At 36.7% G+C, this 16572-nt stretch overlaps 5 protein-coding genes across 5 annotated transcripts; 4 read left to right on the top strand and 1 right to left on the bottom strand. All coding sequences in view use genetic code 12, as the record gives it.

Moving 5' to 3' along the window:
- Window positions 1–568: 568 nt before the first annotated feature.
- On the bottom strand, window positions 569–1231 carry RPL10 (60S ribosomal protein uL16; the record flags this gene model as incomplete). The annotated part of the gene is made up of 1 exon (XM_049323493.1): window positions 569–1231. The coding sequence occupies one exon, from the start codon at window positions 1229–1231 to the stop codon at window positions 569–571; it is 663 nt and encodes a 220-aa protein (XP_049180698.1).
- A 666-nt stretch (window positions 1232–1897) lies between these two features.
- On the top strand, window positions 1898–2407 carry KGF56_002281 (uncharacterized protein; the record flags this gene model as incomplete). The annotated part of the gene is made up of 1 exon (XM_049323492.1): window positions 1898–2407. One exon carries the CDS (start codon window positions 1898–1900, stop codon window positions 2405–2407), a length of 510 nt encoding a protein of 169 aa, XP_049180697.1.
- Window positions 2408–2703: 296 nt separating this feature from the next.
- Window positions 2704–3795, top strand: KGF56_002280 (ubiquitin-specific protease; the record flags this gene model as incomplete). The annotated part of the gene is made up of 1 exon (XM_049323491.1): window positions 2704–3795. The coding sequence occupies one exon, from the start codon at window positions 2704–2706 to the stop codon at window positions 3793–3795; it is 1092 nt and encodes a 363-aa protein (XP_049180696.1).
- Window positions 3796–4229: 434 nt separating this feature from the next.
- Window positions 4230–6389, top strand: KGF56_002279 (uncharacterized protein; the record flags this gene model as incomplete). Its single annotated transcript, XM_049323490.1, has 2 exons — window positions 4230–4254; window positions 4486–6389. 2 exons carry the CDS (start codon window positions 4230–4232, stop codon window positions 6387–6389), a joined length of 1929 nt encoding a protein of 642 aa, XP_049180695.1.
- A 4298-nt stretch (window positions 6390–10687) lies between these two features.
- GSC1 (1,3-beta-glucan synthase) lies at window positions 10688–16483 on the top strand (the record flags this gene model as incomplete). Its single annotated transcript, XM_049323489.1, has 1 exon — window positions 10688–16483. One exon carries the CDS (start codon window positions 10688–10690, stop codon window positions 16481–16483), a length of 5796 nt encoding a protein of 1931 aa, XP_049180694.1.
- Between the last annotated feature and the right edge of the window lie 89 nt (window positions 16484–16572).

Genomic DNA, 16572 nt, shown 5'->3' with positions numbered 1-16572 from the left:
GGGGGGGGGGAGAAACAATAATGTCAATTTTTTGCTCAAATTTAATTGCAATTTCTGTTTAGCTCAATCTTATATAGAAGAAAAAAAAGACGATTACAGCTGGATTAATGGTAAATTCAAATTAAGAGGTTTTCTGTTCACTATAAAATGATTCTTATGTGTCTCACTCACACTGGCACACACATTGAGAAGATTGTCATTTCAATGAAGTAACAAACCTTTATTTTTTTTTCTTTTTAAAGCAAGTGGCGCATTTTGAAATGGAATAAGAGAATCGGAGTTCTAAATCATGAAGCATGTGACATTTGTCAATAAAAATGATATTTCCGTTTCTGTTATTACATACAGAGCTTCTACCACTGACAAAGAGAAAACTTTGTTGAAAAGGGAGTTTGACATTTGAAATTTGGAAAGGGGGTTTATACTCAAAAGTTTCAAAAATTGTCGTTTAGAAGTTGAAAACCTGATAGTCAATGAGGCTCCACTATCTCGCTCTGCTCGATAGTGTCTGTAATTGTTTAGGTCAAATTCTTATACATGTTTATTACTACTCACTGTTCTAAAAAACTTAAGCGTTGTAGTGGAAATCAGGAAACTGTTTCAAGTTTTGTTCCAAATTACCTTTTCTTGACAAGAACTTAACATAAGCACCGTCATCCAAAACTTCACCGTTATTCTTTTTAGCAACGTACTCTTCTCTGTTCAATGGTGTAAATCCCCATTTCTTTGAAATGATGATCTTTTGTTGACCAGGGAACTTGTATCTAGCTCTTCTCAAACCTTCAATAACAACTTCTTTATTGGAATCCTTGGTTCTAGCAGACATGATGATTTGACCAATTGAAACTCTGGCAGCTAAACCGTGTGGTTTACCCCATGCACCTCTCATACCTTGCTGCAATCTATCAGCACCGGCACATGACAACATCTTGTTTATACGTAAGACGTGGAATGGGTGTACTCTAACTCTCAAGTGGAATGAATCTCTACCAGACATCTTGGTGATATATTTGTTGGCACAGATACGAGCAGCTTCCAAAGCTTCAGATGATAATTGTTCCAACTCGTTAGAAACCAAGTGAATACATAATGGAAATTCGTCAACTGGTGCCTTCTTTCTACCTAAATCATAGATTCTGATTTTAGCATCTGGAACAGCTCTGTTGTACCTAGATTTTGGGTATGGCTTGTTTTTACAGTATCTGTAACATCTAGCTGGTCTTCTAGCCATTTTTGTCTATTTGAAAAAGAAATTTGTTAGTACTAGAAAAGGGTGTAAAAGAAAGAAGAAAAAAAGAAGGGTAATTTCAAGGAAAAGGAAGAATGATGTTGATGTAGATTGTATATGACGCTGCAATTATTGGGGGTTTTATGTCTAAGGAAATGTCATGATTGATTACAAATCCAAAAATTTTCATACATAAAGTGCAAAAAAAAATGTGTGTAAAAGTAAGCTCCCCGTAGTGATTAATTTCTGGTCAACTAGTGAATGTCTAAGACCCTGTTGTTGCTTGTTGCTGCCGCTATTCTTCTTGACTCCATCCTCTGCATTCTTCTAGTGTAAATGTTCGTTCCTTGTGGGATCAACATACCTTATTTAATCTTTAGTGGTTTGAAGCAGTACAGTATGTCTTTCAATCAAAACGTAATTTTTCTACCACTTTTGCTCAGTGCTCAATCTTTCCTAATACAAGGCAAAGGGGAAAAAAAAAAAATTAAGAGGAAGAAAAAAAGAAAAAAAAAAGAAATTGACGGAAAAAAAGGATCTGCAGCACGTGCCTAGGTCTCTAGCCCGTGTGATATTATTAGTAAATGATATTATCTTAGCTCATCTCTTGTTTTAATGATATAAAAGGAAGAGGTAAGAGTGATTTTATAGGGTGCACGAATAAATCAAATGGGTAGGTATAGTGTTAAAAGATACAAGACAAAGAGGAGAACGAGAGATTTGGACCTAATATATAATGATCTCGCTACCACAAAGTCTATAAACAATCTCAAAAACCAGCCCTTGGATGAGTATAAGCCTGGGTTGGGTCAATACTATTGTATAGAATGTGCAAAATACTTTGAAAATCAAATAAGTCTAGATCGCCATCAAAAGTCTAAGGTTCATAAGAGAAGGGTAAAGATTTTGAAGGAGAGACCATATACACCATTAGAAGCTGAAGCTGCCAGTGGTGTCAACATGTTGAAATTTATGGAGTCGGTAGAAAAATACAAGCAATTGGAGCATTTCAAGATTGAAAATAAAGAAGAGTACGACAAAGTGAATAGTCAAAAAAGGGATACTCTAAGTGCAATAATCACTGGTGTTCCATCTGAACAATTTCAGAAACAGCAAGCTGAAACTGTTAGCTTAGATCAGCTGACGCAAGTATCGATAGAAGTTGAAATGGAAAATTAAAGATAATTCCCAATTTTGACTCCTCCTCCCCTTCAATTATAGTAAAAGCTCTGTTTTCTCCTCCTCCCCTTCAATTATAGCAAAAGCTCCGTTTTCTCCTCCTCCCCTTCAATTATAGCAAAAGCTCCGTTTTCTCTATTTTCCTATATTATCGCGCTATATCAACACAATCTTCTCTTCCCCATTTATAAGACGAAGAGAAAAAAAAAATTAAACCATCAAAGGCGGCGCGCGCGCTATCGACTATTACAAAGTCTTATGCCACTTCATGTCGATATAAATCTTTCCCCCCTTGCATGAGACTCAAACTTAAAGCAGATGGAGGGGTCGCCACCATCAATGTCGACCCAAGCCATCTTTTCAAGGACTTCTTATCGGAGATTCAATTGAATAAAGATTTACATACTGATGTGTCTGAAGTGGTTACATCGGTAAAAACAGGGTTCCCACCAAAACCTATTGATCTTTCATATAGTCTAACTGAATCCATACTGGATAAGGGAATAAATGATGGCGATCAATTACTCATTAGTTTTGCGTCTATGAAGCGAAAGTTGTCCGCCTCGTCGGATTTGGAAGAGCTGAGTAGAAGAAAGGAGGTTCAAGTTGCAACGTGTAAGAATGATGGCGACGGTGGTGGTGGTGGAGACGGTGGAGACGGTGGTGATGATGATGATAATCCGCCGAGTAAAAAAGCCGATACAAGAGAGGATATACCTGCTGTGTATATGAACTCATTGAAGAAGTATCTAATATTGAGGAACATCCCCGATGACAATTCTTGTTTATTCAACTCAGTATCGTATGCAATTTCAGGAGCATCGTCATACAAATCGGTTTCGCCCCCCGAGGAACTACGCAAAGTTGTTGTGAGTTATATAGAAAAAAACGCGGTGCTATATTCAGACACGATACTAGGTCGGCCACGTAAAGAGTACTGTGAATGGATATTAAAGAAGGATAGTTGGGGCGGCGCAATTGAATTGGGGATATTAGCCGATTGGTTTGATGTGCAGATAACATGTGTTGATATAGAGCTGGGAAATTTCATCAAAATAAAAAATGAAGAGCAAAATCCAACAAAATTCATTTTGCTAATATACAGTGGTGTACATTATGACGTATTAGCTATCAATAGCAAATTATCAACAAAGAACAAAGACACGGACGAATGTGTTTGGGAACTCAATACTAATGAAGAGAAAACTATAATTGATGCAACTAATAAACTTTGCAAATTATTACAGGAGAAAAATTATTCTACAAATACAACAACTTTCCGTGTGCGATGTTTGGATTGTTATCTGATATTAATTGGAGAAGTGGGCGCCTCAAAACATGCTGAACAAACTGGTCATTTAAACTTTGGAGAGGTGAAAAAGGACTAATAATGATCTCTCAATATCTTTATCTCCTCCTCCTCCTCCTCCTCCTCCTCCTCCTCCTCCTTCTCCTCTTCCTCCTCCTTCTTCTTCTTCTTACTTTGCTTAGAAATCCCTTTAATAAAACAAACCAATGGAAAAGAAAAAAGAAAATCAAAATGTAGTTGCATCTTGTTGCGAAACTTTTTTTTTTTTTTTCACTCTTTGATTACAAAGTGAACGAAAAGAAAGTAAGGGAAAAAAAAAATCGAGATCTTATATTCGAGATTTCTATTCGAGAAGGATTAACACCATCAAAAAAAATCAGTTTTACACCCTTACTCCCGCCGGAGAAATACTTTAGGAGCAGTAACAATTGGCAATAGCTTTGTAAAAAGGTTGGTGCATAGTTAAAAACAGAAAAAAGAGAGAAAAAAAACTTAGAACAGGGGTCGTTAAGAATGTCGAAATCTACAGAGTTTTATTGTATGTAAGATCAACTGAGTAAGTGAGAAACACACTTTTAGAGAGATACCTCACGAGAGATGTCTCTCTAGAGGCATCTCCAAAGATGTCGATCTTTAGAGAACACACACCTCTGGACACACCTCTGGAGACACCTTTAGAGAGACTCATTTTTAGAGATGTCTTTAAATTGGACATCTCTAAAAAGTATTATTTTGATTACTAACGAAATTATTCCCTCATCCTGTTTAGGCCGTCTCCCGAAATCCGTTGAAATTTTCCAGGATTTTCAAGATATCACCATTTCTCCAAAAGCACTGGCTGAATGTCGAGCAGCATTGTATTCGAAAAATGGACGTTTTTTTGCATATACTCAACCTAATGAGGTTGTGATATTAGACACTTTGGCACAAGCTCAGTTGTATCATCGTATTGAAATGCCCGAAGTATTTGATATATGCTTTTCACCAAAAGGATCGTTCTTATGTCTTTGGTGTAAACCCGTGCAGTTGAATAAAGAGAATGGCACATGGAACAACAACTTAAAAATTTTTAATGTCTTGACCAAATCGATAATTGCTGAATGGAGTGTCAAGCATCAAAATGGTTGGAAGCCGCAATTTACAAGTGAAGAGACATTGTTCAGTAGAGGCGTCAATAACCGTGAAATACAATTTTTCGAAATTGACTCACAAAGCTCAACTGTGATTAATATGAATCAACCAAATCACAAGTACAGATTAGATGATTCTAAATCAACATTTCAAAACTTTCAAATATCTCCCGGAAAAAATCCAAGTTTAGCCGTTTTCATACCTGAGAAATCAAGTAATCCGGCAAACGTGTCTATCTACAATATACCAAATTTCAATCTGCCAATTTGCTTCAAAAACTTTTTCAAAGCTGAAAGGTGTCAATTGAAATGGAACTCCTTGGGGACTGCATTGTTAGCATTGGCTTCAACTGACCATGACACTACTAACCAGTCGTATTATGGTGAAACTAATCTTTATTTATTAGGAATAGCTGGCTCATATGATTCAAGAATCGATTTGCAAAGAGAGGGGCCAATTCATGACATTACTTGGTCTCCAACTGCTCGTGAGTTTGCCGTGTCGTATGGCTATATGCCTTCGGAAACAACTTTCTTTGATGCTAGAGGTAACGCTATACATTCTTTACCCATTGCACCAAGAAACACCATATTATATTCTCCACATGCCAAATTTGTTTTAGTTGCTGGATTTGGTAATTTGCAAGGTACAGTTGATGTATATGACCGTCAAAATAAGTTTTCAAAGGTTGTTACATTTGAAGCATCGAATACTTCAGTATGTGAATGGTCTCCGTGTGGACGATTTATTTTAACAGCCACAACATCTCCTAGGTTAAGAGTTGATAATGGGTTAAAGGTTTGGCATGCTAGTGGGAAGCTAATTTACTTGAAAGAATTTCAGGAATTATATTCCATTGGATGGAAGCCTCAGGATTTGAGTTTGTTTCCAGCGTTGCGTGTTTTAGAGCCAGCTCCAGAGGCACATGAATCTACTTTAGAATATACTGCCAAACGTGATGCAATGGCAAACGCTGCAGCCACTAAACCCGCTGGTGCGTATCGTCCACCACATGCACGTGGAAGCGGCAATTCTTCAGCTCAGTCAACATCGTTGCATCAAAGAGAACTTGAGAATAGCATCAGAGGTGTTACTCCATCGCCGCCACCAGGGTTTACCAAAAATGGAGGAACTACGCCAAGGCACCGAGTTGTACCAGGTGCTGCACCAGTAGTTGAAAAGGAAAGTAAAGCAGCTGCTAAAAATAGGAAGAAAAGAGAAGCAAAAAAGGGTAAAGAGCAGCAATCGCCAAGCCCGGCACCAAATACGCCTGGTAATGCCGGTATCGGCAGCAATGCTGCTGCTGCTGCTACTGCTGCTACTGCTGCTGGAAAGTCAGAAGAAACTAGTGGAGTGGTATATGGAGGTGTAGCGTCATTAGAAGAAAAGAAAATTCGATCATTATTGAAGAAATTGAGAGCCATTGAACAATTAAAGATGAAACAAGCCAGTGGTGAATCGTTAGAGGACACTCAGGTGATTAAAATTTCAAAGGAGGATGAAATAAGAAATGAATTACAAACATTAGGTTGGAATGAATAAAAAAATTGCGTATATTTATGTATGTATATATATATATATATAGATATAGATATAGGGCAGTACAGGTGTTTTAAAATAGTATTTTTAATAGAGTTGAAGAGGTAGTAGATGATGAAAAAAGTAAGTGAAAAATTTCTCATTTGAGTGTATATTGAGTCACGTGAACTGTATCTCGTGAATAAGCTGAAACACGTGACCAACTGGAGATTAGAAGGAATTAGATGTAGTTATTCAAAAATGCATTTTACTGTTGTTAGCTACAAGGGGGACGCTTATGAGATGAATTTCAAAAATACAGATCGTTCTATTAAATATAGAGCTATCTTATTGACATATTGGTGTCGGTGGCAGCTAGTGTGCTCCACTATCTCGCTCTGCTCGATAGTCTCGATGTTTTTCTTGAATTACTTGCTTTTTTCAATATTTGGTTAAAAAATGAATAAAAGTTTTTAAACTAATGCAGGAAACGTAAATAGGCTTAGAGAAATTTAGGATAAGGGGAAAAGGGGAAATAGAGATACAAGTAAACATTTTTCACCAGAAGAGAGAACTTTTAGTTGAAATAATTATATTTGCTACTTACCCTTGGAGATTGGCTCTGATTGTAAAATCGCACGATTGAAACAATTTACTCGATAAGGAAATTTAATGTACTAAATCATAAAACTGCGGCTTAGATGATTTAATTTTTTTTTTTTTTTCCAAAGTTTCTTTTTAACCTTTTAGCAAGCATACAAAAACTTTCATTCAAAGGCGGGAAGTCAAAATACAAAAAAAAACAAAAAAAAAACACACAAACACAGAAGGGGAAGCATAAAGATGGAATTGCTTACCATATTGGATATGGATATAACCATAATTTAAAGATTTTGCCGGCTGTTCCATTGATTTCATTTACAGAACACGCGTTGATTCTCCTTTACCCTCTTGCTAAGCACCCCTTCCGCTTTTTGGTTGTGGTTGCTTCTCCGCACCTTGCTTCTTCATTACCCCCCATCTTGAGGAAAACCAAGATATATGAATCATCGTGAAAAAAAAGAATTGACCCCAAAGATGTGGTCAAGACCAGTTATATGATGCAGGTAGAGAAAAAAAGAAAAGAAGAAGGAACAAAATAGGAACAGAAAATGATAGAAACTGAGACCAGACATTGAAAGAAGTAGATTAGAAAATGAACATTTTCGTTTCATTGTAGAACTCAACCAAATACATGAAGTACGAGTATAGAACGTCTTGGTTTAGTATGAACTGGAAAAACGCAAAATTCCACACAGTAGTATCTTCTTCCTGGTCTCCTCTTTTCCTCCGTAGTAGCCGCCGAAGAAAAAAAAACAACAACAACAACGACAACAACAGAAACCAAAACAACATGAAAAGTTGTGTTGTGGAGTGGGAAGCGATGACATGATTAGTAGTTTTGACAGGGTAGATAAAAGTCCAGCTTTAAACAATAAAACACTACGCGACGCGAAAATTTTTTGACATTTGAAAGCGAAAAAAAAAAAAAAAGTTAAAAATAGAAACTTTTGAGATGATCTTACCTAGCCTGCAGTAAGTATGTAAGCAAGTCTCACCCTTGAATATCGGAAAAGACACTAGCTGTAGAAAGAGACACTACCTTTTAAACAAGAGAGTTGTTTCCTTTAATGCAAGTAGGTGAGTAAGATAGAAGAGAATACTATGGTAAGTGAGTTGTTTTGTGGCATTTTGTTCTAGACATATTTTTGTTACTGATTTGTCATACAACCGAAAAATCGATCAAAATCAAGCGCCAAATGAGGACAAACCTTTGCATCGAATATACACATTGTTGTTGCGTACCCCGATTCGAAGTGATTATTATTTTTTTCTTTCTATTTTCTATCAAAAAGAACTTCACAGTGGGAGATAAAGTTTTTGAAGAGTCTCTCTTTTTGTTCAGTAAGTTTGACATTTCCGATATTTTCTTGTCCTTCTTTTTTTTAAAAAACTTTTTTTCTTTTTAACCTTTCTTCCTCTCTTTTTTCTTTTCTTTCGTGGAAACCTTGTTATCACTAAAGTGTTTCTACACTACAACCTTGTTCATTCTTATTCTTGTTTCATCCGTATTATTAATTCATTCGTTTATTGAATAAAGAACAAGAAAGGAGGGCATTAGAAGAAGGGTACGTATTTTGTTTATGCTGGAGCTTAAAAACTATGGACAACTCGGGTTCTGGAGAACTGATCATTGAATAAAAGAGAGAGATGGAAATAAGGAGATAGATGGATAGATAGAGGGAGGAAAGGAAAAGAAAAGACGGAGAAGAAGGGGTTAAGATTTAAACTGTAAGAGAGGATTAAAGCTTGTGATTCGCAATCAAGGGGAGGGGAGAGAAGATAAATTAATTTTGAGGATATGACTTGATCCGACTCAGCTGGGCAAAAAGTGAGGAGATATGACTTGATCCGACCCAGCTGGGGAAAAAGTGAAAAGATATGACTTGATCCGACCTAGCTGGGGAAAAAGTGAGGAGATATGATGAACTAGAATGAAAAAATATAGAAAAGAGCCATCACCAATTAAGCTCAGCTCTTGTACATTTTGGCAGCAATAATATTCCATATCAAGAGCCGAACTGGGATTTTAACTTTTCACTCTTGAAATTGGGTAGTGTAAAAACAATTTATATTTCATTATCTCAGAGGTTGAAGACAAATTTTAGCAAGAACCAATAAATTTTTACATGATGATAAGTTTTTTAAAATGATAATGCACCTAGACAAAAATACGAATTTTATGTCAAGATTGCAGAAAATCAGAGGCAATTATGAGAGGTTGTATTTTTTTTATAACCATGATGGTGATGAGACATTTGGCCTTGTTCTCAATACATTTAGATCTCATTACTTTTTTTTTCTCGCCACTCAACTAAACAATAAGAAAAAGAGACTTAGACAAGACTATACGAAAGATTATTTTAAGAGAGCTATTCTTAACCAAATAATGATTTCAAAAATTCAAAGTTTGCAAGTGAAGTTCACTCTACTAGAGAGAGAGAAAAAAAAAACAAAGACACTTTAAAATAAACCGACTAAAAATGTTTAAGGAGGAAAAGAAATTTCATAGTTTCTTTTAGCCAAAAGTGCACGTACTTTGTCTTTATTTTTGTCTCAGGAGTCAGACACTGATAACTCAATTAAGGCGATGTTTAACTATAGTGAAAGAGAGAAAAATTAACACAGTTTGCGTTCGAAAAATCAATCCTCGACCTTGGATGGTATAACATCCGGGTTTTTTGCTTTTGCATTTGGCACGCTTGAGCTTGAGCTTGAGCTTGTACACTTTTTTTTTTAACAAATTACATTATAGACGGATTTCAACATCAGTCTTTTTTGTCGTGCCAATAAGAACTAAGAAAGAACTCACACGCTTGGGTATTTTGAAAATTCGGCACCGATTTTATATCAAAGTGGGATAGAAGTCAAAGCCAACACGTTTTGTGGTCAATAGCTATCTACTTATATGTTTCTTCCTCACACCTACACGAAGATTCACAGATATACAGATTTCAGATTTCCTTAGAACAAAAAAAAAAAGACGGAAAAAGAAGTCTTTTTTTTTCCTTTTCTTTTTTTTTTTTATTTTAATTTTATTTTTCGAATTAGAATTGCTATTGCAGGTATTACAACCTTGACCCATTTTTACAAGCTAAAATTAGATTTACTCCAGAAAGTAAAAAAAAGAAAAAGATAGAGAGTGAGAGAGAGAGAGAGCCAGGCTCAATCGTCTTTTCCAGAAAAGAAAGATATTCACCCTTAAAGACAGAACGAGAAAGGCTGTCTTGCTGGGTCCATTTTCTATTACAACCCATTATTATTTTTCCACTTATTCTCAGAGTTATCATTAATTTCAAGGAAGTTTAATCAAGGAGAATCTTTTCAAGTAATCTATATTATCCAGATCCTTACCCCCCCTCCACTCCTCCCATATTGCACGTTTTGAAAAGCACCTTTATTATTCCGCTTTCTTATTGCTATCCAAGAATTTCACTGTATTTTCCTGGTAACGAACAAAACTAAACTAATATATTAATATTAATACACTGATATTAATATTTTTTTTCTTTTTTTTTTTTTGTTCGTTCACTACAAATCTTACCAGTTTCACTTTTACATTTACAGTGTTTTTTTTTTTTTTGATCTGATTTGTGGGTTCCCCTTGATTGTTACACATTGATTCACACCGGACAATAGAGATACCGGTTTCCAGAATTGTTACCATAGTTTTTTGCAACTACTGGGTTCAATTAAAGGTGATACTAACGAAAAGTAATTAGATGTCGTATAACGATAACAACCCTCATAACTACTACGATCCTAATCAACAGGGTGGTAGTGGTAATGGTGGTGGCTACTATCAGCAAGCATATGATGATAGTAATGGCAACAATCCCCAGCAACAGCCGCAGCAAGTGCCACCACCGCCGCTTCAACAGCAACAGCCACAGCAGCCACAACAAGATTTTTACGATCCAAATGCACAGTACAATCAGGACGCCAATTTTCAGTATAATCAAGATCCCAACGTTCAGTATCATCAACAGCCTTACGATATGGACGGGTACCAAGATCCCAACCAATATCATGGTCAGCCAATGAATGCTCAGGGGTATAACGCTGATCCCGAAGCGTTTTCGGATTTTAGCTATGGTGGAGGACAAACTCCAGGCACGCCAGGTTATGACCAATATGGAACACAATACACACCTTCTCAAATGAGTTATGGAGGAGATCCAAGGTCTTCGGGTGCCTCGACGCCAATCTATGGTGGCCAAGGTCAAGGCTATGATCCTTCACAGTTTCACATCTCGTCCAATTTGCCGTACCCAGCATGGTCAGCAGATCCACAAGCTCCAATCAAAATTGAGCATATTGAAGATATTTTCATTGACTTGACAAACAAGTTTGGTTTTCAAAGAGATTCAATGAGGAATATGTTTGATTATTTCATGACATTATTGGATTCGAGATCTTCACGTATGTCCCCCGCGCAAGCATTATTGAGCTTGCATGCAGATTACATTGGTGGTGACAATGCCAATTACAGAAAATGGTTTTTTTCTTCGCAACAAGATTTAGATGACTCTATTGGTTTTGCTAGTATGACATTGGGAAAAGTTGGTAGAAAAGCAAGAAAAGCTTCTAAAAAATCAAAAAAGGCAAGAAAAGCTGCTGAGGAACATGGGCAAGACGTGGATGCTTTGGCTAATGAATTAGAAGGTGACTACTCGTTGGAAGCTGCGGAAATCAGATGGAAAGCAAGAATGAATGCATTGACACCCGAAGAGCGAGTTTGTGATATTGCACTTTATTTATTATTGTGGGGTGAAGCTAATCAAGTGCGTTTTACACCAGAGTGTTTGTGCTACATTTACAAGTCTGCACATGATTATTTAGAATCTCCATTGTGTCAACAGAGACAAGAACCGGTACCAGAAGGTGACTATTTGAATAGAGTCATTACTCCATTGTACAGATTTCTTAGATCGCAGGTTTACGAAGTATATGAAGGAAGATTTGTTAAGCGTGAAAAGGATCACAACAAAGTCATTGGTTATGATGACGTTAATCAGTTGTTTTGGTACCCAGAAGGTATCTCAAGAATTTTATTTAATGACGGTACCAGATTGGTTGACATTCCAAAGGAAGAACGTTATTTGAGATTAGGAGAAGTTGAATGGGGTAATGTGTTTTTCAAAACTTATAAAGAAATTAGAACTTGGTTGCATTTTATCACCAATTTCAACAGAATTTGGATTATTCACTTTACAATTTATTGGATGTACACCGCATACAATTCGCCAACCTTGTACACTAAGCATTATGTTCAGACTTTGAATAATCAACCGCTTGCTTCTTCAAGATGGGCCGCTTGTGCAATTGGTGGTATCCTTGCATCATTTATTCAAATTTTGGCAACGCTTTTTGAATGGATGTTTGTTCCCAGAGAATGGGCAGGTGCACAACATTTGACTCGCCGGTTAATGTTTTTGATATTGATTTTCCTCCTCAATTTGGTGCCTGTTGTTTACACCTTTAAAGTAGCAGGATTAGTATTGTATTCCAAATCTGCCCTTGCTGTTTCTATAGTTGGGTTTTTCATAGCTATTGCTACATTGGTGTTTTTCTCCATTATGCCATTGGGTGGTTTATTCACTTCGTACATGAACAAGAGGTCAAGAAAATTCATTTCATCACAAACTTTTACAGCCAATTTCATCAAATTGAAAGGTTTGGACATGTGGATGTCGTACTTACTTTGGTTTTTGGTTTTCCTTGCAAAATTGACCGAGTCTTATTTCTTTTTGACCTTGTCCTTGAGAGATCCAATTAGATATTTGTCAACAATGGAAATGAGATGTGTCGGTGAAGTTTGGTATGGTGTTCGTGTTTGTAGACACCAAGCAAAGATTGTTTTGGGATTGATGTACGCAGTTGATTTGTTATTGTTCTTTTTGGATACTTATATGTGGTACATTATTTGTAACTGTATCTTTTCCATTGGACGTTCATTTTATTTGGGTATTTCAATTTTAACGCCATGGAGAAACATTTTTACTAGGCTTCCAAAAAGAATATACTCAAAGATTTTAGCCACCACTGAAATGGAAATCAAGTACAAGCCAAAAGTCTTGATTTCACAAATTTGGAATGCTATTGTTATTTCCATGTACAGAGAACATTTATTGGCCATTGACCATGTGCAAAAATTATTGTATCATCAAGTTCCATCTGAAATTGAAGGTAAAAGAACATTGAGAGCCCCAACCTTTTTCGTTTCACAGGATGATAACAATTTCGAAACTGAATTTTTCCCAAGAAATTCGGAAGCTGAAAGAAGAATCTCCTTTTTTGCTCAATCTTTGGCTACTCCTATTCCCGAACCGTTACCTGTGGACAATATGCCCACATTTACTGTTTTTACACCACATTACTCTGAAAAGATTTTGTTGTCATTGAGAGAAATTATTAGAGAAGATGATCAGTTTTCAAGAGTTACCTTATTGGAATATTTGAAACAGTTGCACCCGGTTGAGTGGGATTGTTTTGTGAAGGATACAAAGATTTTGGCTGAGGAAACTGCTGCATACGAGAATGTTGATGATTCTGAAAAACTGTCTGAAGATGGTTTGAAATCAAAGATTGATGACTTACCATTCTACTGTATTGGTTTCAAATCTGCTGCACCAGAGTACACTTTGAGAACAAGAATCTGGGCTTCGTTGAGATCCCAGACATTATACAGAACTGTTTCTGGATTTATGAATTATGCAAGAGCCATTAAATTATTGTACAGAGTTGAAAACCCTGAATTAGTTCAATATTTTGGTGGAGATCCAGAAGGCCTTGAAATGGCACTTGAGAAAATGGCTAGAAGAAAATTTAGATTTTTGGTTTCCATGCAAAGATTAGCCAAATTTAAAGATGACGAAATGGAAAATGCCGAGTTTTTGTTGCGTGCCTACCCTGACTTACAAATTGCCTTTTTGGACGAAGAACCAGCTTTGGAAGAGGATGGAGAACCAAGAGTTTATTCTTCATTGATTGATGGTCATTGTGAGATGTTGGAAAACGGTAGACGCCGTCCTAAGTTTAGAGTTCAATTGTCAGGTAACCCAATCTTGGGTGATGGTAAGTCAGATAATCAAAATCATGCTATTATTTTCCACAGAGGTGAGTACATCCAATTGATTGATGCCAATCAAGATAACTATTTGGAAGAATGTTTAAAGATTAGATCAGTCTTGGCTGAATTTGAAGAATTAAATGTCGAACATGTCAACCCATATGCACCAAACTTGAAGAGTGAAGAGCAAGCTGAGAAGAAGGATCCAGTTGCTATATTGGGTGCTAGAGAATATATCTTTTCAGAAAACTCTGGTGTTTTGGGTGATGTTGCCGCCGGTAAGGAGCAGACTTTTGGTACTTTGTTTGCTAGAACATTGGCCCAGATTGGTGGTAAATTACACTATGGTCATCCGGATTTTTTGAATGCAACGTTTATGTTGACCAGAGGTGGTGTTTCTAAAGCTCAAAAAGGTTTGCATTTAAATGAGGATATTTATGCAGGTATGACAGCAATGATGAGAGGTGGTAAGATTAAGCATTGTGAATATTACCAATGTGGTAAAGGTAGAGATATGGGTTTTGGTTCGATTTTGAACTTTACAACAAAGATTGGTGCCGGTATGGGTGAGCAGATGTTGTCTAGAGAGTATTACTATTTGTCTACTCAATTGCCCTTGGATCGTTTCTTATCTTTTTATTATGGTCACCCAGGTTTCCACATCAACAATTTGTTTATTCAAATGTCGTTGCAAGTTTTCATTTTGGTTTTGGCTAACTTAAATTCATTGGCGCATGAATCTATTATTTGTTCTTATAATAAAGATGTTCCAATTCAAGATGTCTTGTACCCATATGGTTGTTATAACCTTGCTCCAGCTGTTGACTGGATCAGACGTTATACTTTGTCCATTTTCATTGTGTTTTTCATTTCGTTCATTCCATTGGTTGTGCAAGAGTTGATCGAAAGGGGTGTTTGGAAAGCTTTCCAGAGGTTTGTGAGACATTTTATTTCATTGTCACCAATGTTTGAAGTTTTTGTTGCTCAGATTTATTCATCATCTGTTTTCACTGATTTAACAGTTGGTGGTGCTAGATATATATCGACCGGTAGAGGTTTTGCCACATCAAGAATTCCGTTTTCAATTTTGTATTCTCGTTTTGCAGATTCCTCAATTTATATGGGTGCAAGATTGATGTTGATATTGTTGTTTGGTACTGTTGCCCACTGGCAAGCACCATTGTTGTGGTTCTGGGCTTCGTTGTCGTCATTGATGTTCTCGCCATTTATCTTCAACCCTCATCAATTTGCTTGGGAGGACTTTTTCATCGACTACAGAGACTTTATCAGATGGTTATCCAGAGGTAACACAAAATGGCACAGAAACTCGTGGATTGGCTACGTTAGACTTTCTAGATCACGTATCACTGGTTTTAAACGTAAGTTGACTGGTGATATATCTGAAAAATCTGCTGGTGATGCTTCAAGAGCTCATAGATCTAACGTTTTCTTTGCCGATTTCCTTCCAACTTTGATTTACACTGCTGGTCTTTATATTGCATTCACGTTTATCAATGCTCAAACTGGTGTCACTTCGTACCCATACGAGATTTTGGGTTCGACACAGCCACAACCTGTGAACTCGGTTTTGAGACTTATTATTTGTGCCTTAGCTCCAGTTGTTATTGATTGTGGTGTTTTGGCTGCTTGTGTTGGTACAGCTTGTTGTGCTGGTCCAATGTTGGGATTGTGTTGTAAAAAGACGGGTGCGGTTATCGCGGGAATTGCTCATGGTATTGCTGTTATTGTTCACATTGTATTTTTCATTGTTATGTGGGTTACAGAGGGATTCAGCTTTGCTAGAATGTTGTTGGGATTGGCTACAATGATCTACATTCAAAGGCTATTGTTCAAGTTTTTGACCTTGTGTTTCTTGACCAGAGAGTTTAAAAACGATAAGGCCAATACCGCCTTTTGGACTGGTAAATGGTACAATACAGGTATGGGATGGATGGCTTTTACCCAACCTTCTCGTGAGTTTGTTGCCAAGATTTGCGAAATGTCAGAGTTTGCTGGTGATTTCATGTTGGCACACGTTATATTGTTTTGCCAATTACCAATCTTGTGCATTCCTTTAATTGACAGATGGCACTCAATGATGTTGTTTTGGTTGAAACCATCAAGATTGATTAGACCACCGATTTATTCCTTAAAGCAAGCAAGATTGAGAAAGAGAATGGTTAGAAAATATTGTGTGTTATACTTTACTGTTCTTGTTTTATTCGTTGTAATCATTGTTGCACCAGCTGCTGCCTCGGGTCAAGTTAAAGAGGATCAGTTTTCCAACATAGGTGGTGCAGGATCAATTGCTAATGGATTGTTCCAGCCAAGAAACGTATCTAACAATGATACTGGTCCAAATAGACCAAACACATACACTTGGTCTTACTTGAGCGTCAAGGCAACAACTAAAGCCGCTCCATATTCCACAAACGCATTTAGATAAGCTCTTTTTTCCAATGCAAAAGGAAGGGAAGAAAAAAGAAGGAAAATAATGAAGAAAAAAGAAAAAGATAAAAACTAGAGAGGGGGGGG

The sequence above is a fragment of the Candida oxycetoniae genome, assembly GCF_023343755.2.
Source record: "Candida oxycetoniae strain CBS 10844 chromosome Unknown scaffold47, whole genome shotgun sequence".
Classification (NCBI taxonomy): domain Eukaryota; kingdom Fungi; phylum Ascomycota; class Pichiomycetes; order Serinales; family Debaryomycetaceae; genus Lodderomyces; species Lodderomyces oxycetoniae.
This window is presented reverse-complemented; position numbering and strand designations above follow the sequence as displayed.